The sequence below is a fragment of the Oxyura jamaicensis genome, chromosome Z (genome assembly GCF_011077185.1).
Source record: "Oxyura jamaicensis isolate SHBP4307 breed ruddy duck chromosome Z, BPBGC_Ojam_1.0, whole genome shotgun sequence".
Classification (NCBI taxonomy): Eukaryota; Metazoa; Chordata; class Aves; order Anseriformes; family Anatidae; genus Oxyura; species Oxyura jamaicensis.
This window is the reverse complement of record NC_048926.1, coordinates 2,039,163-2,061,308: the sequence shown is the minus strand read 5'-3', so window position 1 is coordinate 2,061,308 and position 22,146 is coordinate 2,039,163. Positions and strand designations below refer to the sequence as shown.

The following is a 22,146-nucleotide window of genomic DNA, read 5'->3' as shown; positions in this document are numbered from 1 at the left end:
CCTCACCACCCCAAACCTTCCCCCTGACATCCCAGGCCCAAAAGGATCGGGCTCTTACCCTACTGGGTACAATATTCCCGTAAAGCTGGCCGTGTGGCAGCAGGTGCCGGTGGAGACGGGCCACGCCGACGCTGCAGCGCTGATTTCTGCCCGGCTGTCCCAACGGGACCTTAAAATCCCCATCCCAAAAGCCAGCGAGCACAAAAACCCCACGTGGCACACCAGTTTCGGGGGCAGGGTTGCGCAATCTCAAGCGGGATGGGGTGAAACTGCCAGCTGCACTCCACGACCGCGCTTTTTCCCCACCCCTTTCTAGGATTCCCATCCCCTGCTGCAAGCCAGGGTCAAGGATGCTCTGCCAGGAGGGGGAAACGCATCGGGGGGTGCTAATTTCGGGGCCTCGGAAGCGGAAAGCGCGCCTACCCGTAGATGTCGAGCACGCCGATGAAGGAGTGCTGCTTGACAGTGGCGTGCAGGGCCTTGTTGATGTGCTGCACGATCCAGCCGAAGAGCTGGGCGTAGATGTGCTTGGCCAGCGCGTTCCTGGCGTTGACCACCTGCTGCACCGACATGCTCTTCACGTAGGTCTCGGCGGCGGTGACGAGCTTGCGGTGGCAGAGCCAGTGCTGCATCTGGCCCTGCTCCACGCCCAGCAAGCCGCAGAAGTGGTTCAAGTGCTCGTCTTCGCTCTGCGGGCAGGAAGAAGGCAAGACGAGCGGGCGCTGACTCTTCCAACCCGAGATTCGGAGAGGAGAGGGCACCCCCTGCCCGCCCTACGACCCACGCGCGCCTCCCAACCCGAAGAGCATCCGTCGGCAAGCCCCCGCTTAGACCTCGGGCGCACAACACCTTTGAAAAACAAACTCCGTTTGGAATAACAAACTTGTCAAATAGGCACTACCAGAAGGCACCGTCGTGCGTGATCGGTGACATGAAAAGCAAACCATTTTCTCGAGTGCGCTCTATTTTTTTCCGCCCCCCAGCAAACCAGGGCGGTGGGGAGGCTTTATTATGCTAAGGCGGCGCTTTCTTTTGGACAAGGAGAAATCAATTTCCCTTTCACTCGGCGTAACGACACAGATCAAAAGGAAGGCAATTATTTCCCGTTAGATACTGGCTTGTGCGGGAGAGGGAACGGGTTTGAGAACGGGGAGAAAAAGGCGTCGCAAAAGAGCTCCGGGGCGCTTTTTTGCCGCGACGCATATTGGACCGTGGATTCAAAGTCATAACGGGGTTCATTTCACAGCACACAGCTCCGTCCGAAGACAATTGAACACCATGAACTCCATTCCAGAGCTCAGCGCCGTTGGAGCAGGCCACTTTTACATAGCCATACCGCGAAATATCAAGCAAATTCCCCCCCAGCATGCCGCTAATTGCGCACCGCGTTATCTCAAGGGGGACTAAAACGCGTGCAGAGCCCATTTAAAGACTTTCATTAGGAACAAACGACCCGGTCTGCGATTCAATGAGAATTGATAGGACAGTAGCCTCCATATCATCTCTTTCTTTCCTTCTTTTTAGCCCTGAACCAACACGAAGAAAGGGGAAAATCCCCTCTAAGGCATCTTTAAACTTATTTATTCTCGCTAATTAATTGAAATATTTAGCAGCTTGTGCCGCCCTCCTTTGAGTCCTGGATTCCGGTGGCTTCGCCAGTAGCAAAGAGGTTGTAGGAGACTGATTTTTCCCCCCCCAGTAGGGCACGAACCAAGACTTTTAAGCAGAGGCAACCAACCTTCGCATCATCTCGCTTACGGGCAGGCTAAAGAGGAGAAATGAGGCAGCATTTCCCGAGAAAAACAAAGGATCAGCCAGGAAATAACGCCAGGAGGAAAAGGACCGGTGACCAAAAGGCACCGCTCGAAGCACAGCGCACCCAGCACGAGCTGATGGATGAGCACGCAAAGCTCCCCAACTCCCACCGGTGACCTACCGACACGCTACAGGCATCGCCGTCTCGCTCCGACTGGATTTCCAAATTTCCTAGGTGCAGAATGGCAGCGATGATCCTAAAAATGGCCATCTGGTGAGACTCCTTCACTCCTAGGGGAGCAATCGACAGCTGGTTTTCACGACAGAACGACCGAAACCGCAATTGTCCGCTCGTTTCGAAGCGCTCCCGGTGCTCGATTCCCTGCCTGGGCTGCTGATTTGGGGACTTTGGGGACTTATTTCTTTACAGAAACGGTTGTAGCAAAGCAATTTGATCACCGCTGTTAATTAGCCGGAGGTGAGCCAGGCTGGGGCACTGGCAAGACCCCAAATCCAAGAGCTTGGCAACACCTTTGGGAGCAGATCAAAAGAAAGATGGAGGGGATGGATTTTTTTTTTTTCAGGCAAAATACCGAGACCGCTGCCGGGAAGCCTCTGAACCCAGCAGCCCCTTACCGAGCAGGGTGAAGGCGTGCCTGGTTTTCTCAAAGTCATCAGCATCGTCCACGCCGTCGATAGACGTGCCGCCTCCCTGAGAAGTGTAGAAAAAGTCTTCAGCGCACGCTAGGAGAGAAGAAACGAAAAAGGGAACTGAAGTTGCACGGCAGCATCAAGACGCCCCGGGAATTTCTAGCCCCAGCGTGCCCTCAGACGGCACGGGGAGGTGGAAACACTTACTGAGACCAAGGTCTTTGAATTCTGGGAGGCTCGCCGAGGCACAAAGCTGATAGAAGACGTGGTAGTTGCGCTCGTCCTCCGCCTGCGGGGGGAAACACCGAGTTAAAGGGGAGGGAGTCAACTGCTCTGCCAGGAACGAGGCTGGCCTGCATCATTTTTATCCCCAACCTTCAGGACGAAGGAGCGGGGCGTTACCCGCCGACGGAAAGGTCTCCTCACCTGGAACACGACCCTTGATTTTTCCAACAGATACGTCCTCATGTTGGCACCGATGATGTGGTACCTTTTATCAAAGCCGATCTGAATGTACTTCCCAAAGCGGCTGCTGTTGTCGTTCCTCGTCGTCTTCGCGTTTCCGATTGCCTGCGTGAAACGAAATTAAACGTGAGATCCGTGATCAGCTTTGCCTTGGAGGAAATCCCCCTGCCAGCAGCAGAAGGAAGGGCACCGGGAGCTGACGAAGGAGCGGGGCGGCTTAGGGGAAGACCTCGCTTGCTGTACCGATGCTCGTTTTTGTCAGTGTTGGTTTTCTCCCACAAAAATATCTGGCGATACCACGTTTCCAGTGAGTCCACCACCACCATCCAAAGAGCCACAGCAATCCTATTGCGCCTTGCAGGACACCCACAACCCTCCTTCACCGCCAAGCCCTCCGGAGAGGCTCTGCAGCCTCAGGCTGGGCTCCCCCCCACCAAAACCCAGTGCCAGGCAAAAGCACGGCTCCCACAGCCTCTCTGCACGGCTCTCGCCGCTTTAGGGACATCAGGAGAGAAACAGGGATTGCTGCGAGCGGGGCGGAGGGAAATTGCAGCTTTTACCTCCATGATCGGGCTCGAGGCGAGGACTTTGGCTTCGATATTGGTCTCGCTGGCGGAGCCACCGACGGTCGCAAAGAAGCGCATGGCATATTTGGCAGAGACCGTCTTGCCGGCCCCCGACTCCCCGCTCACGATGATGGACTGGTTCTTCTCGTCCCTGTGGCAGCAGAGAAGAAAACACTTCCATCAATCTACCCGTCCTCTTGTTGAGGACGCGTTCGCATCACGCCATCGGCCTCCATCTTCGTGTCCCCCACCTCCCTTGCCTCATTCCCAACGAATCCTGAATTTATTCCGCGCTCTCCCAGGGTGACGGGGAATAACAGAAAATTGAGATGCCTCTCCGCTAAAGCGTCAAGGACACCCCGAGCATCTCCAGGACATCACCAAGCGTTTGCAGAGACACCAGGAGATGAAACCCTGCACGAAGCGCTGCTGCGCCCTAAAATTAGGGAAGAGCTGAAGTCGTTTGATCCCCCGTGCAATTAAATAAACGGCCAAGTCCGGACTCTTCCAGTGCTGGACTTCTTGCCTAGAAGTCACTTGCTAATTATCGCTTCTTACCCTTCTTTGACATCTCAGCAGGGCAGACGCTGCCCAAGTTCCCACATTTCGGGGAACTTAGCCCCAGGCTTTTTCCTTTAAGCCAGAAGATGAAAGCCACACCAGGCAGGGAGTCTCTTCACTTGAATGAAGCCAATAAGGCTCAAAAGAGCACAATTATGCATTAGTTGGTATCTAATCAGCACTGCCACCAGGTAACATTGTGTAGCCTGGGCTTTTTTTTATCTAGGATTCATAATTAAGACCTCTTGTTACCAATTTTGACATTTTTTCCATGCCTTTTCAGACACAGGAGTGCAACTGGTTGGAGGAGGCAAAGATCATTTCCAGCTGGGGCGCTCGTTCAGCCGAGTGGTTCCTTCCTCCCATCTGGCTCGTCCTCAAAACACCATCGTTCCCCAAAAGACCCCAAACCTAGCGATAAAACCCACGGCCAGGATGTTGTACGAGGGTTTGAGCCCCAGGACAGCGATGGGTTCCACCACCAGCAGCTCCCGATTGCCCTTTGACGGGCGGGAAGAGGTGGAGGGTATCTTGGTGCACGTGGATGCAGCCAAGAGCTTTAGCCTTTGGAAATACTTCTGGAAAGCAGGAGTATCCGAAAACAAATATACCCCGAGTATTCTCCAGACCCAAGTCCTCTAAGAACTCTTTCACTCTTGTCTTCATTGTTTTCTCTTACAAAATCCATCGCTAGAGCTTTAAGCGAACTGCTGAACAACTTCATCCCGATCCCAGCAGCGAGGGCAAAGCCACTCGCGCTAAAAACCTTAAAGAGGGGGAAAAAAAAGAATATCCGAAGCAAATAAGGGCAGAGCCAGACCCCGGGAGCAATTATCAGGGGTCGCTCCGGCTCTAATCCCTGCCTGACGCTAATTCTCCGCGTGAGTCAATGGCTCGACCGTGGTAGTGATGTTCAGCCTCCTTCTTGCTGGATGCTCTGAGGATTAGTGGCCATAAAGCAACGGGGCTCTCATTTCTAAGTTCATTTCTCCTGGGATTCATGCTTTGCAAAAGGTGTTGGGGTGAAGAACACAACTCTTCTTCGTCCACAGCGAACAAGGTCAGCGGTTCCTCAGTGTGCAGTCTCGAATGGATTGCAAAAACCCTCACCTGGCCACTTTTATCAGCTACCTGACACCCAGATGCTCTTTTTCTGCGTTGGGATCGCGACGCGGAGCATCGCTGGCTGCAGCCCAAGCCCAAGCTGGCCCCTACCGAGATGTCTAGGGAGGAGGCTTTGTTCTACAGCCTCCCAGGAAGGATTTCCTGGGGTTTTCTGCTGCCCAGGCTTGCCCAGTGCTGTCCTAGCAGTGTCACATCTCCGTTCCCTGCCGTAGCGGGGCAAGCGAGACCAGCGGATCTGATCCCCGGCGCTACAACTTTTGGTTTCCTCTGATATCCTCTTGGAGATCACGGCTTACCTGATAAGAGCAAAACCCCACATCTGTCCTCAGCCACACGGTAAACACAGGGACATGATGAAAGCACCGCGTTCGTCTGGGGAAAACACGGCTTCTGGAGACCCGTAAATACCTCCAGGTACCCGCCAGAGGTGCCTCCTCACTCAAAAGCGTGCATTTGCCACGTTTAATTCCCTATTTTCCAGCTTTTGATCTGACAGCGGGATCCGACTGAGCAGCACTCACCTGGCCATCTGCTTGTAGGCCTCCTCCGCCACCGCGAAGATGTGGGGGTCCATGTCCCCCACGTTCTGGCCGCTGTACGCGTAGATGACATCTTGTTCGTAGATGGGCAGCTGCTCGTAGGGGTTGATGGCCACAAGGACAATGCCTCAGAAGGGATAAATACACAGATATGTCACAAAGCAAGCACGGAGTTAATGCTTCAGGCTTTAGAGGGCTTGCCTGAATTGATTTTAAAAAAAAAAAAAAATACGATGCTTGGGGAAAAGAAAATGAGAAAGGAACGGGAAAGACTCCTAGTTCTTATCTCGGCATCTCCTTCAAAGCGCTGTGCTTTGATAGCGAGGGAATAAAGCTCCAGGGTAGCTCCAGAGGAGGCACGTGAAGCCCCCTGGCTTAACTTCCGAGCAAAACCCCCCTTTGGGTTTTACTCCGCCACGTATTTCAAGGGCACTGCTCTAAAGAAGCGTGCCAAGCGTTTCCTCAACAAAACGCGCCACCGAATGACAGCTGTACGTGCCCTGCCGCGCAAACGACCCCAAGAATTTTGCTGAAATCTTGCTTGGTGAATCGTTAGTCTGCATCACTGCTAGCAAGAGCATCTCGAGTGCCAGCAAGAGGGTCCAACATTCAATATTCTCCCCACTTAACTGACTGAGTCAGCTTTTTTTTTTCTATTTTTATTATAAAGGTTGCTATCTGTTGCCATCCATCCACAGGTAACATCTGCCTCGAATGATTTTGGCAGGCCACTCTCCCCAGGGATGACAAAGCCGAGCTCACAGCCGGCCTCCTCGTGCTCGGAATCTAAGAGTCCGATGACCCCAAGAATCATCAAGAAAAAGTTTGGTTCGCGGTCTTTTCCCACCCACACGCTGCTAACCTCTGCCATCAACACTCGTTTTCTTTGGACATCACAAATGCTGGATGGATACGTCTCCAGAAAGGAGCTTCTCTTGCAGACAAGAATAAAAAAAGGCTTGGTAACACCGCTAACTGAACATCTTTATGGTCTGCTGTTCCGTAGCGTAATTACAGAATTACGTTCGGTAAATTATTCTCGTGACTGGATAAATTGTGTATTTTTCTGGGACACCAAATCCCATGGATCTGGTCCCTGTTATATACCCACGACAGCAGGAAACTCTCTTTTGGGAGGAAAACACGCCATGGGCATGGCGTTGGATGACATCTTCCTGGCACGCTGCTGTTCTCCCGTGGTTTGCTAGGTCCTGCTTTTTCTCCACAGACCTCCAAGTTGGCCTCAAAGTCATCTGACAGGGCTTTTCCACCAAGAATCGTGCACTATGCCCCCTGTCCCCAGATATAGACAACCCGAAACTTGTAGGCCACGCGCGTGCTTCCCACCCACCCCAACTTCACAGTCCCGGACCTTACTCATGGCACTCTTGCTCGTGGTTTTAAGAGGTTTCCGAGCAGATGTGCTCCAACCTGCTGCTTTCCAGGAGATAAATACACGGTCTGGACACTTGGACCTACTCAAACATCCATTTTCAGAGAGCAGTCTTCGCCCCAGCACGGGGTCACGTGGTATATATGACCAACTTAGCCCAGGAAGAAGAGTTTGGGAAGGAGCCTTTAGCCTACAAGACCTGGGCACGGCCCCACGGCGATACTCACCACAGTACGTGTAGATGTGGTTGGACTCGAGGAACCTGACTTTGAGGTTGTGGAGGACTGCAGGCTCGTGCAGGTAGCTCAGGGCCGTCAGGTCATTCTCTCCCACCAGGATATCCGGGTTGCGGAGGAAAGGCAGCTCGTTGCCTTGGAGGTCAACGGGGTACTCGTAGAGCTGAAGAGACACGCACGAGGAACGTGAGAACAGAGAATCCAATGGCTCCTTTAATATCTTATAACTTATTCGAGGATAAATCCAGCTTGATACAGTGCAATACCTGAACCTTTACCTGGAAATAAAGGCCTTCACCTGGAAATAAAGGCCTTCACCTGGAAATAAAGGCCTTCACCTGGAAATAAAGGCCTTCACCTGGAAATAAAGGCCTTCACCTGGAAATAAAGGCCTTTGATGCCAAATACTACTGGGACCTGGATGATCCAGACAGGAAACCCCCTTGCTAAAGAGCCTGGAGATGGCCATGGCCAACAGATGGTCTTGGGGGACAGGGATGGTCCAGAAACCCCAACCCGAGCACACCTGGATTGTTTCCAGGCCAACCTTGGGGCAAACAGCCTTTGGCCAGAGAAGCAGAGTCCCTGCTGCTTCAATTTCTGAAGAGCCAGGTTATAACACCGAAGCATACGGCTGCCCGCATGCCAAGTGCTCCTGGCTCATCCCCAAACGAGCAGCAGAGCCACCAACTAAAGAAAAAGTGTATTTTTTTTTTTCTCCCTTTGCAGTGGAGTGAATAAATAAGCGTCTCAGGACGGGGTCCCAACGCTCAGCTCCCAGCCGAAGGGAGGAATCCAGTTCGCAAGCAGAAGGAGGCCACCACTGGATCACTGCCTGCACAAGGACCAACCCACGTGCACAAGGACAGGCTCACACGACGCGCTTGAAGACCTCAGGCTGGTTTTATGCTCTAATCCCACGTCGCCGATGCCAATTTTCAAGAGTTTGCACTCGGCCTCACATCTTCATGGCAAGCCCACCAGGGATCCCCCGTGGTATTTCAGACTTCGCTCAGCGATGGGAAGGAGCACGCCGTATGCAGCCAAAACGCGTGAAAATTCACTCAAAGCTCAAGGACAAAAGGGAAGCATTCACCCGTCAGGCAATGCATGATGGCTGTCAGGAACAAAAGGCTTGCTTTCAACAGCTTTGACCCCCCTGAAGTTATTTACACTCTGGATTTTCTTTTATCTGATGCACACCCGCACGGTTCTCCCTTGGGTGATGCTCTTCAGCCCAACGTGACGTGGGTCCAGGCAGGGCTTTCGTGGGGAAGAGCATTAAAAAGGTGTCGCAAGAATTATTGAAGGAAAAGGCTCCTGTATCCCTTCGTGTCTTGTTTGATAGAAACAGACGTGATTGAAGGAAAAAAAAACCTGCTCTGACTCAAGGTACAACGCAACGCTGACGACAGATCCAAGGTTTCGAACAAAAAAGCTTGGTATTAGAGTAAAAAGCCACAAAATAAGTTGGAGGAAAGACTTCAATTTAATAATCCAAACTCAGCTTCAGCTCTAAAAGAGCTGAAGGGGACAGGGGGCTGAACTGGCACGTGCGGAGGCTGGGCTTTTACGCCGCATTTTGGTTGCAGACAACCCACCGGCGTGCCTCCTGCTGGCACAGGTCACGCAGCCCCGCAAAACATCAGCATTTCCCTCCCAAGGAGGAGAAAATGGGGAGGACAACGAGCACGGCAGGGACTGAGCCCAACAAAGCCGGTGCAAGAAAAGCTCCGCAAGCCAAAGCACGCCAGGCACGCATTTCGACACAAATCCCTTCCTTTTCTCAAGCCCAGCACGCTGACGTCCCTGCAACTGGCCCGCCTTTGCTGCTCGGAAAGCGAAATTGTTTTGAAGAACAGCCTAATCAAGCGTGCCTCGTTCCTGCTCTCCATCTTCCCATTAAGTCCATCGGTGAAAAGCATTCGCCGCGTGGAAACGGGCGGCTGGCAAGGGACGTGAATTACTCACCACCCTCGGAGCGTTTCCAGTTTGGAGAAAGCGGCCTCTCTTAGATGTTTTAGCTCCAGAGCAGATCACCTGCTATATGATTAAGGGAACCCTGCCTGCTCAGTGAGGAAAGCTGGTTTAGATGAAGTTCTCCATGAAAAAAAAAAATACAACACGCTTTTCTTCATGCAGGCGGGATGCACCTCGGGGCAGGCGCATGGCACGGCTGCTCCCTTCCCAAAAAACACCCCAAACCACGCTGCTGCTACAGAAAAATGAAATTGTTCTGCTGCCCCAACTTTGCCGGAGGATGAAAGGAGCTGGGGGAGGTCAAAGGCTTTTCTCGCAGCCTCCTTTAACACAAGCACCCGGGGAGGGAGCAGGCAGGGGAAAGCTGCAAGAGCTGAGGCAGTGAGAGGCGTTTAAATGACCGAAAAGAATAACAACGTTCAAAAGCTTACAGTTTCATCTTCAAGTTTCAGCTGGAGGCTTTTATCTCCCTCTTTGTAATCCTTGATAATTTCGGCCGATTTCCAAACTTGGTCGGGGTCAGGAATCCAAACCCTGGTGTACTGCAGAGGGGGAGAAAGAAAGAAAAGCTCAAACACGGGGGAAAAAAATAATAGCAAGAGCTCAAAACATCAGGAAATGAAGGCAGAAATAAATTAATTCCCCGTGGACACAACCTACCGCTCATTGTAAAGTCAGAGCTGCTAAAACGTTGTGTCAGCCTGGAAATAAAAGTCCTAATTTTAGGTTTGGGGGCTAAATTATAAGCCAGCAGTCTGATTTCCAAGCAGACTTTCAATCAGGTTCCTCCCGGACCAGGTATACAACTGGCTTGCTACCAATCAAAGCAGGGTACAAACTGAAGGTAAGCAGGGAATTTAATTTCCAGGCACCTTTTAGAAGCTTTTTTTTATGAAACACTGCAATTCCAACTTAAATAAGTTTCGCCCCATGCCAAAGAAATAACCAGTGGGAGGCCAAGACCTCAAATATTCGCTCAAAACAGGAGAGTTTGGGGCAAATCCAGGCGATGCCGACAGCGTTGCACCACGGATGGCTTTGGTCCTTGGCTTAAAAGGCTAAATAATCTGTAAATATAGCAAATGCACCCGGTTGGTACGGCCAGGAGCCCTATTTTTCACCTCGCTACGGAGAAAGGAGCAGGTCAAGCTGGGCACAGCCTTGCCTCGCGCCCTGTTCCTCGCCCCAGTTTCCCCGGGGCTGATCTCTCCTCCCGGAGATGAAAGGCGTTCCAGAAATGCCCGAAATAGTCGGGGATCAGGACGTACCCGCCTCGAGGCGGCCACAAAATCAAAACCCTTCTGGGTTTTCTATCCCTTTGTCCGCCCCGATGGCAAAACGACGGAATTGCAATAATAAAAGTGTTTTTCCTCGTGCGTACGCGCGGCCAAGGGATCGTGCAGCGGGGAAGGCAATCAGATGGCTGCGTTGGCGATGTCTCTGCAAGCTGGGAAACCCCAAAGCCATCGCTGCTCCGGCACCTGCGCCCCCGAACCGAGGGCTTCCCACCCTAACGAACAGCCGCAGGGGAGAAGGGGCTGTTACGACCCGATCTGAAAGCATTTCCTCAAGCATCCACAAAAAGCATTTTGTCCTTTTTTCCTCTTGCTCCGGCACCTGCAGCACCTCCCACCAACCCCGGCTCCTCGCAGTTTTCCCCAAAACTTCTTTTCCAAGCCAGCCCTGGACAGGACGAGGAGCCCTCGGGGAAGATGGATGAGCTCAAAGCCACCGGGTGACCAAAACCAAGCCCCGAGGGCAGTCCCCATCCGGGCTGGAGAGCCTCTACTTCCACAACCTCACCTCTAGCACGCGTGTCCCACCCTGGGGACACTTTTCAAACATCTTTTTTGCGTTATCTTTGCTGAGCTGGGGCGGCTGGCTCCAAATCCTGGCTCAAGACCCAAGGGAGAAAAGCAACGTTTCCACCCAACCCACCCCCAACTGGAACAACCCGGCGCTCTCGGAGCCTTTCGCGCTATTCGACCCAGATTAAGCAGAGGTTTTGGTGAACCAACCCAACCCCCGCCTCCTGATTTGATTTTGATTTCAGCAGGCTGCCGCTGCGGAGGCAGATTAGGAGCGGCGTTACACGGGAAGGGACGGGATTTGTTCGGCTGCCAAGCGCTAACTCAGCCTCCCGGGCAGCTAGAAAGGCTCAAACCGTTGGACACAACCGTTGGCCAACGATAGCGGGACAAATACCTGGGTGTTTTGCTTCAAAAAAGAAAACACACTTCTACTTTTCCCCTCTCTGCGGTGGGCTTCGTGCCAGCCTCGTTAAACGTCGTCAGAAGAAATTGGATGGTCCGGTATTTCCGAACGGTCTCGAAGAAGACACACCAAAAGAAAAGCTGTTCGAAGACGCGTGGATCGTAGCCTTTTAATTATTATTCTTACTTTGAGATGCAGCATTTCGTTGCGGTAACACCACGAGCTTCGTGGTGGCACGTGGTGGCATCGTCCCGTGCGAACGCCCTCCCTGGCTGGCACGCTCCCGCCAAGCAGCGTTACCAAAATCCAGGTTTGATTTTTTACGGGACGGAGCAATCTTTTCATCCAGAGGCGGCCACCTCCGAGGCTTTTTCGTTGCTAAACAACCGGCGGAAAACGCATCGATCGCCGAGGATTCAAGCAGGCGGCGTTTTAGTAGCGGTAATTAAAAAATTCCTGCCCTAAGTTTTGCTGGCAGGGAGACATTTAATATCTGGGGAACAGCAGCAGTGGTCAAGAGGCAGCAAAGCCAGGATAAATAACTTCAGTTAAAATATCTGAGGGGGTGGAAAAAGCATTCAAATGCCTCCCTTGCTTGGGGGGCAGAGAAAAGATCTGCAGGAGAGAAGGACGGGGTTTGTGTTTCCATTAATTTGTGTTTCCCTTGCAATCCCCTTAATCCCACATGCGGCTTCCTCTGCTGAGCGTAGGTAAGAAAGCACGAACCTTAAAAATGAAACTAAAACCACGAAAGATCATATTAAAACTATTCTTCATTTAAATTCACAGAAGGTGCCAGGGCACCTCCAAGAGCTCTCCCTTGAAGCGTTGTCCCTTCATCAGTGTGCTTCCAGCCTGCCACCCACCTTTCTCATCCTCCCCACGATGGCAAGAGTCCTGCCACGGGCTGGGAGCTTTCAGAAAGGTATTTCTGGGTGTTTTCTCGGGACGAGGCATGCGCCTGCCCTGCCCCGAGCCTCTCGTGCAGATCTGCAGAGACTTGTCCACCTCGTACCTGGCACGCAACAAGTCTGAATTTGTGTTTTAGGAACCTCTTCCCAAGCCTTCAGCGTTAAGATTGCATCACCCTCCTCGACAATAGCAGCTCAATAAGCCATGCTTCGAGTTCCACAGCAATTAGTCTTTGAGCCACGATTGCTTTTCACAGCACGCTGCCTCCCTGCCAGCTCCCTCCCAGCAGCGAGTGGGAAAACAGGCTGCCGCAAGCCAAGCCGGAGTCATCTCACCAGGCTGCAAGAAAAGATGAGCACACACACCCACCTCCTCCTTTATAGCAGCGTTACACGTGCTGGAGCCACCTTTATACCCTAGTAATCACGGGGTTTTCTTGCTAAGACACAGCTGGTAGGGCACCCACCTGCACCTTCGTGTCCGAGAGGAGGATGGAAGTGAAAGGGTGGGCTTAGCCGGCAGCAGTACCCACAAACCAATGGATATATACCAAAAAAAAACACACTACGAGCACTGTTTGGGGGCAATCGACTCCATGTCATGCTTCTTTCCCCAGTCGGTGAAGCCAAACACGACCCGCAGAGCTGAATTCCCAGAAATGCGGAGTGAAAACGCCCGGAGCAGCTTGAACTCCGCTTCACGCAGAGACTGCATGGGTTACAGGAATTTTAACCTTCAGCTTAGGTGAAGGAGTTTCTATCTCACCGCCCCAAATTAAATCCGTCTTACCCGTTGCCATCAATCGAAGGGTGAGAGCTGGCTGAGCACCAGCACCGGGTGGCGCCCGCAGCACCCAGAGCCAGCATCTCACTGCAGCCCCTCAGCCTGGGGCAGCCTTCTGAGCATTATAGGGCAGCATCACGAACAAGCACCAAGAACAACGATGGGATTAAAGAGAAATTCCCCAGCCGGACTGCAGTCATTCGCCACACCAGCCAAAACCACCTGTAAGAGGGGAGGAGGGTTTTTTTTTTTTTCCCCCACCCGGCTGGGTGGGGTGGGTGAGACAAGAGTCGATTCTTTTCTACGGCTTTCATCACACGGAAGTCGTGTTTTTCTAGGTGACATCAGGGATAACCCAGCCATTATTGGGCTCTGGGGACAATTATATGACTTTACTCAAGCAATAGGTGTTCCTTGTGGGATGAGAGATAAACTCGGGGCAGTCCTTCAGCAGTTACCCAAAGCTCAGCCTAGCAGCTGAAAGGGGTTTCCATCACATCCCAGACTTCTCTGCTTGGGTTGACTCTCTCTGTCCCACAAAAAACTACCCCAATAGCCGTTTTTCCCAGGAATTTCAGAATATCAGATGCAATCCATTGTTATTAGAATATAATCGATGAAAGTAACGCCTAGCAACATAAAGCACGGATGTTTAAAGAATAAAATAACCTCTCACCAATGACTCAGTAATTGTAATAGCCTCTGAGATTCAGTTTTGATGAATAATGCCTCTTTTCCTCACAGGATATTGAGATGAACGGTGTCTAGAGGCTCTCCAAATTTAAGCCCGTGCCCAGCCTTTTCACCTCCACCACACAACAGCCTGCCAAAACACATTTCGGCTGCCAGCGCCGCTGTCCCGGGGAGAATCCCCAAGGGACGGCTTTTCACAAGGGCTCTTTTCTCAGGGAAGCGGCTTAACCTGTTCCCTGGACGCTTCAGCCTGTTCTCAGAGGTTTTTGTTGTGCACCACCACCGGGAACACCGAGCTGTAAATCCCTCCCTGCCACCAGACAGTGTTTAAATCCCCACATCTCCCCTGTATCCAGTGAGGCTCCGATCAATCCTGAAGAGACACTTCAGGCTTTCACCTCTCACACCACCCCACCCCACCAAGACTTCAAGGCTGGTTTAGTTGCCGAAGGCCATGAACGCATTTTTGTACCTGCCTTGGTTGCTGTAGTGGGTTTATGTGGCAAGGTTTATGGTAGCAGGGGGTGGCTTCTGTGAGAAGAATCCAGAAGCTGCCCCATGTTAGATAAGGGCCCTGCTGCTGACCAGAGCCAGGCCAATGTTGTTTGCGATGTTGTTTGTGCCTCTGTGAGAGCAGATTTAAGAAAGGGAAATAAAAAAACTGCTGGGGAACAGCAGCTGGGAGTGAGAAATGGCCTTGCAGGTGCCAAGGTCAGTGAAGAAGGAGGGGGAGAGGTGCTCCAGGCACCGGAGCAGAAGCCCCCTGCGGCCTGTGGTGACCATGGTGGAGCAGGCTGTCCCCCTGCAGCCCATGGAGTACCACATGGAGCAGATCTCCACGCTGCAGCCTGTGAGGAGACCATGGTGGAGCAGGTGGATGTGGCCTGGAGGAGGCTACAGCCCATGGAGAGCCCCCGCAGGAGCAGGCCCCGGGCCAGAGCTGCAGCCCGTGGAGAGGAGCCCACGCAGGAGCAGGGGGCCTGGGGGGAGCTGCCGCCCGTGGGGGACCCGTGCAGGAGCAGTTTGCTCCTGGGGGATGGACCCCATGGTACGGAGCCGTGTGGGAGCAGTTCTTGAAGATCTGCTGCTTGTGGGCAGCCTCCACAGGATCAGTTCATGAAGGACTGCAGCCTGTGGGAGGGACCCCACAGCGCAGGTGGAAGAGGGTGGATGGGGGGAAGGCATTTTTCATTTCTTTCTTTTGTTTCTCACTTTCCTAGCTTGTTAGTAATAGGCAATAAATCTTACTATCTCCCTACTCTGAGTGTGTTTTGCCTGTCACGCTAATTGTTGAGCAATCTCCCCCTCCTTATCTCAACCCTTGAGCCCTTTGCATCGTATTTTCTCCCCCTTTTCCTTTGAGGAGGGGGAGGGAGAGAGAGCCGTGGTGGAACTCGGCCGCCCACCCGAGTAAAACCACCACAGCTGCCCACATTCAGTGGGATCAAATGTTTCTGGGATGGAAGAGGCCCTATAGGAAACCTCATCCCTCCTTGCTGCAGCCTGCTTACCGGAGCACGAGACCTACACGTGCTCCTCTGGTGGCGTCAGCCTTTCTCAAGTTCTGCCTGAAAACAACAAACCTCCACTTTTAACCATCCTGGTCCTATAAAACACCATAAACACCCTCGATACAACGCTAATTCAGCCATCTAAGGTGAATCACACGAGTAGGCCCAGCAGCTTCCCTGAGACTGCTCCACCGGGTCGCTGTAGCAGCCAACTTTGAAAGCAGTTATAAATTAGGTACAAAACCTATAAGAGACAAGGGTCAGGACTGCTTCTCGGGCTCAAGTACGTAAAACAGACACAGTTCAGGGCTCTTCCAACACTTGGGGCAGCTCCAAAGCTATTCAAGGCTTAAAATTACGAACCGTGATTGAGATTTGCTCTTATCTCCAGCACACCCAGCGGGCACGCTGGCTCTTTTCGGCCTCGACCGCTGGATTTTGCTCTGCCCTTACTGCTCCATTACACAAGCAGTGTGCCTGCAGGAGGAAAAGAGCCAGGTCCTGCTAAAACAGCACCTTCCCAGAGAATTTAATGGTATATACCGACACGGTCGGACCCAGAGAAGCGCCAGCCTGCTGGCTTCAGGGCAGAAGAAGCAAGACTTGAACCTGGGGAAAGCTCTGGTCTGCTTGGTAAAGATGCTCGAAGCTTTTAATGTGGCTGTCGAAAGAACGGGTTTCGTGAAACCCATCCTAAAACTGGCAAAGGGCCAGCACGATTAAGAGAAGTAAATACTAATTCCTACCCTGCGAACGCTTCTCCCTCCCCCGTCGCGTAGCACAAGCTCCGTTGTCTGAAAAAGCGTTTATCCGAAAGTGGGTCATGTCTCCTGGCATTACTAAACCTTCCCAAATTTCCCCTGATTAGTCAAAGGCAATATCCTCGCTGACATCTGAATGATCGAGGCAGCGTGTAATGCCATTTTTCCCCTGAACGAGCCACATCAAAGAGGTTTATAAGGCGAGAGATGGCAGGCTGGATAAAAGGGTTGCCAAGGGCTTGCCCCCAGAATATTACCGGAGAAAATGAAATTGTTTTCTTATTATTTTTAATTGTTTTAGGAGGTTTCTCCTTTAGAAACGTTCAGACTTTAGACTGCATAATGACGAGAAACCACCTCCAGAGGCTGAAACCTCGCCAAACTTATGAACGGAGAGATTCAATAGTTAAAACCCCGTTTGCACACTGAAGTCTCGGGGATTTTCTATCTTTCCTCCATCAGCTACAACATCCAGTCTTCCCCTAGCACAGGGACAGCAAAAAATGGGTCACCCTGGCGATTAGTTACGGCCTGAACGAGCGATTAGATGAGACCCGGGCAAAGTTTAGCCAACACCAGCAGAGCTTGCATTCTGCTAATTCACTCCACGTGACCCGAAACTTTGTACCGAGCACTTTTTTCAATTAAAAAATAAATAAATAAATAAAAATACAACCATGAAAGCGTGGAGAGCCTCAGAAAGCAAAGGGATCTCCCCCGAGCAAAGGGATCCTTCAGGTTCCAAAAAGCCTTTTTTTTTTTTTAACATTTATTTTCTTTTTTAAAAGGAAGCGGAGCAGGGGAAATGCGAGCGCTCGTCTCACCACTGCGCGGGGAGGAACAAGCTGTCACCCCACCTGGGATGGGTCCAAATGACAAAAGGCTTAAAAAGGAAAATGAAAAAGAAAACAAGCACATTTCAAATCTGGTATTTCAGCCTTCCCATCCCTCTGGCCAGGGTGTTTATAACGCCAAGGGCCATTAAAACACTGCAGGAGAGCTCTCGGTGGGTACCGCTCCTCCGCCCCGCTCGGCGTCGCGCTCCCTGCCCCAAAACCAGCGCAGCGCCCTCGTTATCACAGCTCAGAGTTTAATTAAGAAGCAGAAATCCACCAGGGAGGTGCTCAGCTTAATTAGATTGAAAGTCGCAGCTCCTATCGGCTCGCTATCTCAGCATCCCCTCGTTGCCTTGCGGTACCTTCCGCTCGCCGGGGACATCCACTGCAGCATTCAGCAGGTGGGCAAAACCCATCCCCACGTCCAATCGCATCCCCAGCTTAAACAGCAAACAAAAGGCAAAGCAACCTCGCCTTCCTGTACGCTCTAAGTGCCATCCTGCACATTTATTTATTTATTTTTCACCTTTTTTTTTTGACACTGATTTGCCCAGAAGCACGTCGGCGCTCCGGCTGCCTGCTCGCGTGCCCGGCGACGTGGCAGCGGGTGACAAAAAAGCAGCTAAAGGTTTGCCTCGGCCACAAGAAGTCATCCTCGTGGGGTTTCTGCACGAAGCTGGACATGCCCAGCGCCGTCCTTGGAGATCTGTAAGAGGGACCTTAAAATATATCCAAGGGTCTTTGGGCTTTGAAGAGGCGCGACCCGCTAGGGCGCATTCCTGGGATGCAACGTGTCGCTCGGATAAATAATGGCTGTGATTCAGCCACGAGACATCCCGCTTCCTACAACCCTCTAAAAGGTGTTTAACACATCCCGGGAGCGCCTCCACCCGTCACACCTCCGTAAGGGTATCGCAGGGCAGGGCGAGGACACGGGGCTCGCCGGGTTAACGCGCTGGCTTCCACGCCTGGGTGGAAGACGTGCCCATCCCCGGAGGGGCTGGTTGGGGACCGGCAGGATGGGAAACGGTGACGAGGAGACAAAGGCGGGCAACCCCAAGCAAGAAGACTTGTCCTTCGGAGAAGAGGAAACATTTCGGGCGCCTGCCGAGGCTCTGAGTTTTGCTGCAGTCGTTTTTCTGCTCCGAGCTGTGCTTCGTGCTAATACTCCTTTAACCGCCGCGCAACGCTGCTGTTTGCAGCAGAGGTCGAAGAGCAGAGGACAACCCACGCTTATCGGCCGTTTATTGCGCCGCCGGTAACTCGGAGGGTCCAAAGTCCACCCCTGAGCTGAAGCCGGGCTGTTGTAGGGCCGTGCTTCCAACCAGCACCCCAGCCCATGCCCAGCTCTCTGCTCTTTTTGTAGGACAAAGCTACAAAACTCATCCGCATTGCGATTCCAAGTCCTAAAAGCTTTGAGGTGCTCAGCACTGCAGCGACCGGGACCAGCTTCCAACACATATTTGTCACGTGAAGGGCAGAAAAGCTGCAAAGCAAGCAGCTCTGCCTGCTCCGAGGCTTTGCACGGGACTAACTCCTCTCCACGCTGCCCCAGGGTGCCAGGCAGCTCTTGGCACGCTTATTCCCAGTATTTTTCACGCCGGGCAACTTGGCTTTCGAAAAGTTTCTCCCCAGAGTCAGGAACCGTCGATTCATTCCAGCTACAGCCCTTCCCAAGGCAACTTTAAATGAAAGTCGGAGTTTAGAGGGAGGGAGGGAGGCGTGGCGGCGGAGCTTCCCCTCTTATCCCATTACAGGACAACGCCGGCATCTGCCCGGGCTTAGAGGGATTGTGCTGCGCTCGCCTTGGCTGCATTTTAGCAGCATCAGCAAGAGGAACCCGGGGACGTGGTGGGAGCGTGCGAGCGGCCCCAGATGCTGGAAGAGGTTTTATTCTATTGCTGATTTTATTATTTTTATACAAACAGGATCCCTCAATGGCACCACGCCTCCTCTGCTCGCTTTCCTCTTCCCCTAGGACCCAGGGACACCGAATTCCTGCTGGGCACAGGATCCAGGAGCAAGAAAAACACGCTCAGGGTCTCCCCAGAACTATTTACCCAAGCAGAGTCCCACGTGCTTGAAGGTTGATGCACACCAGCTGCTTGGGAGCCACTCACCTGCTCCTAATTAGGCACAGCCGCTAATTATCTCGCTTGCCACCACTGTTAAACACCAGCCATGCCTTTTGAAGGGTCACACGTGAGCCATGATGCGAAAAGGGCCTTCCCCGGGAGTTCACAGCTGCTGATGTGAACCAGGGCAGGTTCCTCTCCTGCCTGATAAGCTCCTCAGGGCAGTGGGTTCATCAGCGTGGCTTAACGAGTGCTAAATAAGCGCTAAGAAAGTGCTACGCATCCCATGAGACCTGCTGCAAGCTTCAAGTGGAGGTTGAAGGTCTCTGTCACAGCTCCTGCAGCCAGCAGGACACGAAATGCCCTGCTCGGTCCTTCAGCAGCTCCTTTTCTTCGGGTTTACGCAGCCAGAGGAAGGACTCGGAGGGAGAAAATGTTGTGGCTGGGTTAATGCAACACCCCGCAGCGGATCGATGGGCACTTAGCTGGGAGTATTGACTCCAGGCAGCCGGATTATCCGCATCTTCATCCCCATCTTCGCTCAGAAAGCCTTGTTCCCGTCCTGCCGACAAGGTGATCCAGGAGGCACCAAGGTCCTGCCCTCCAAAAGTCCTCCTAATCCACTCGCGCGTCTCACCCGCTCCTCTTCCTCGCCTCGATTCCGTGCGTTAAGGTTGTGCCGGCCGCCAGAAAACGCAAGAAGGTGCCACAAAACCCGGTTGTCTTTGCCCCCCCTGTGGTTTTGGGGGCTCCCAAAATGCTCAAGGGAGCTTCGGGCCACGGGGCTGGATGCCCGTGAGCGAGCACCGTGATCCATCGTGGTGTTTTCCCAAAAGCAGCCTGGAGAGGACATCCAGGGGACATCTCTGCTGCGCCTCGAACCCCGCTCGGCTCCGAACTGCCCCGGTGATGGGCAGGGGCACGGCCAAACCTCGCCCATTTTCACTGCATCCCCCAAACGTCCCCTTGAGGCAGATGGACGCCAGCAGCGGGATCAGCGCTGAAGCACCAGCGCTCATCAGGAATCTCATCGTTATTCAAAATAAATTGAAAACAGAGCACGGGGGGGGATTGCTACTGAATCCCCGTGGCGTCTCAGGTGCCTCGCTGGACAGCCCCAGGATAACCCACAGGCATCTTACACCCTTTCAGCAGGCAAACGGGAGCAGAAACCTAATCAAGTTAGCATGAAAACACAAAACCCAAGCTAATTAACCCGATCATCAAGTTAAGAATCAGTTAACCCGACCGTTACAACCAGCCCACAGATAGGGACAGCGCGGCGCTCGGCTGAGGTCTGACATCATCCTCACTTGGGCACCCCCGGAGATTTTCCAGTGGATTTGGGTTCAGAAGGGCTTCCCAGAAAGGGAAGAGATCAACCAGCTCGTGGGCAGACCTGCTGGATTCAGCGAGGATTCTCACGTTCACAGAGGCTCAGAGGACGAGCCGCCAAATGGGCGATTCATCCCGCACCCGGGCAATACGGACAGCCCCGAAAATAAGCCCGAAAATAAGCCCGAAAATAAGCAACAGCCCGCCCCCCCGGTATTACATAAAGGCTGCCAGAGCTGGAATCCGCAGCGAAGTCGGAGCTGGGAGACCGGCACGGAGACAAAAAGCCATTCCTTGAAAGGGCTGGTGCCAGCCCAGCATCGTCCCCCATCCGTCCCTGACCACGTTCACGGGAAGAAAACCCTAAAAATCCTCCTTAAAACCCTAAAATCCTCGTTATTACGGCAGGCGATGCCGGCATCTCTCGCCCTGCCAGCTTAATAAAAAAGATTTCAAAGCCAAGAACTTTTCTCGCTGAGCCTCTGCCCCTCGCGCGTCCCCGCCATCGGTGGCTCCGCGGTACCAGGCGTCATCCCAAACCCTTTGCAGGTCGAAGGGTCCTGCCCAAAGGCATTTTCCTCCTTTTTTTTTTTTTTTTTTTTTTTCCCCTCCCCCCCCTTTTTTTTTTCTCCCCCCGCACCTCACCTCCACCCCGGCATGCAAATGCCGTTTGCTTATCCGGGGCCGGCCGGCGGTTTAACCGATCCGCCGGGAACCAACCGCACGGAGGGGAACGAAAATCACCGAGGAAAAGAGAAGAAAAAGAGCAGGAAAGGAAGGAAAGAAAAAAAAAAAAATCAAGTGCCGCCTCTCCTAGCCCCAAAAGCCACCCCCCGGGCTGGGTGGCAGCCTCCCGTTGCCACAAGCGCGGCTCGCCGGGAACAAATCTGGGCTCCTCTCTCGCCCATCGGCCATGTTCCCCTCCCTGCTGCCAGGAGGAAGCGGCTTGGCCTCTCCTGCTGCTGGAAATAAAAGAAAAGAAAAGAAAATTATCTGGGGATTTGCAAAACCAAGAGGGAAATCCACCAAGGAACCTGAGAGCGCTCCGCTCCCGGTAGGTTTTCTCCTTCCCCTCTCCAGCCCGGTGTTTCGGGAACACGGGGAATAATTCGTCAAAAGTTCGCGTACGGGAAGAGGAGCGGCTCGGAGCCGCACCTTTCGTGCCCTGCTTGAGATTCACCGGGCGAAATTCGGCTTTTTTTGCCCCAAAACCCCGCCGCGCCCCGCGCGGAGGAGGGGGGGAGCCGCGCGTCGGGGCGCGGATGCGGCGCAAGGGAGGGATGGAGAGGGGCAAAGGGGGGGGGGGGTCCTGGGGGCAGGCAAGTTGCTGCCCCGCTTTTCCCATGGGTGAACAACCCCAAAAGCCGTAAATCTTCCCCCAAAAACCCCTCGGCTCACCTTGGTGTAGAGCTGGGCTGCGGACATGGCCGGGGCGGGCAGCGCTAGGCGCGGGGCATGGGGCCGGCAGGCTGCGGGGGGGCCGCCGGCCCGACGGGGCGACAAGGCGACAGAGCGACCTTTACACCCGCCGCCGGAGCGGGAGGAGGAGGAGGAGGAGGAGGAGGGAGGAGGAAGAGGAGGAGGAGAAGGAGGCAGCGCCGCCTCCGCCGCGCCCCGCTCAGGTAAAAGGGGTGGCACGGCTGGGCTGCCCTGCAGGACTTCCTGGGTGCCGGCTCCTCAGCTGCCGGTCCCTGTTACGGGCTGTTATCTGATGGGATTTGGGTCTTTTTTTGATTTGTTAGCACCGTTTTTATC

At 53.2% G+C, this 22,146-nt stretch overlaps 1 protein-coding gene across 2 annotated transcripts in view; it reads right to left on the bottom strand.

Moving 5' to 3' along the window:
* The window catches only part of MYO5B (myosin VB), a 68,242-nt gene extending 46,352 nt beyond the window's left edge, over positions 1–21,890 (bottom strand). Inside the window, exons 1-10 of one of the 2 annotated variants that reach the window (XM_035310457.1) lie at positions 21,790–21,890; positions 9,703–9,813; positions 7,283–7,454; positions 5,645–5,789; positions 3,432–3,588; positions 2,833–2,976; positions 2,614–2,695; positions 2,392–2,499; positions 1,937–2,046; positions 424–689 (exon numbers count right to left, since the gene is read on the bottom strand). In XM_035310457.1, the coding sequence (XP_035166348.1) occupies positions 424–689; positions 1,937–2,046; positions 2,392–2,499; positions 2,614–2,695; positions 2,833–2,976; positions 3,432–3,588; positions 5,645–5,789; positions 7,283–7,454; positions 9,703–9,813; positions 21,790–21,816 (1,322 nt within the window). In that variant the 5' untranslated portion in view covers positions 21,817–21,890. The remainder of the gene's footprint in view (positions 1–423; positions 690–1,936; positions 2,047–2,391; positions 2,500–2,613; positions 2,696–2,832; positions 2,977–3,431; positions 3,589–5,644; positions 5,790–7,282; positions 7,455–9,702; positions 9,814–21,789) is intronic. The other variant, XM_035310458.1, reaches the window with a different exon arrangement.
* Between the last annotated feature and the right edge of the window lie 256 nt (positions 21,891–22,146).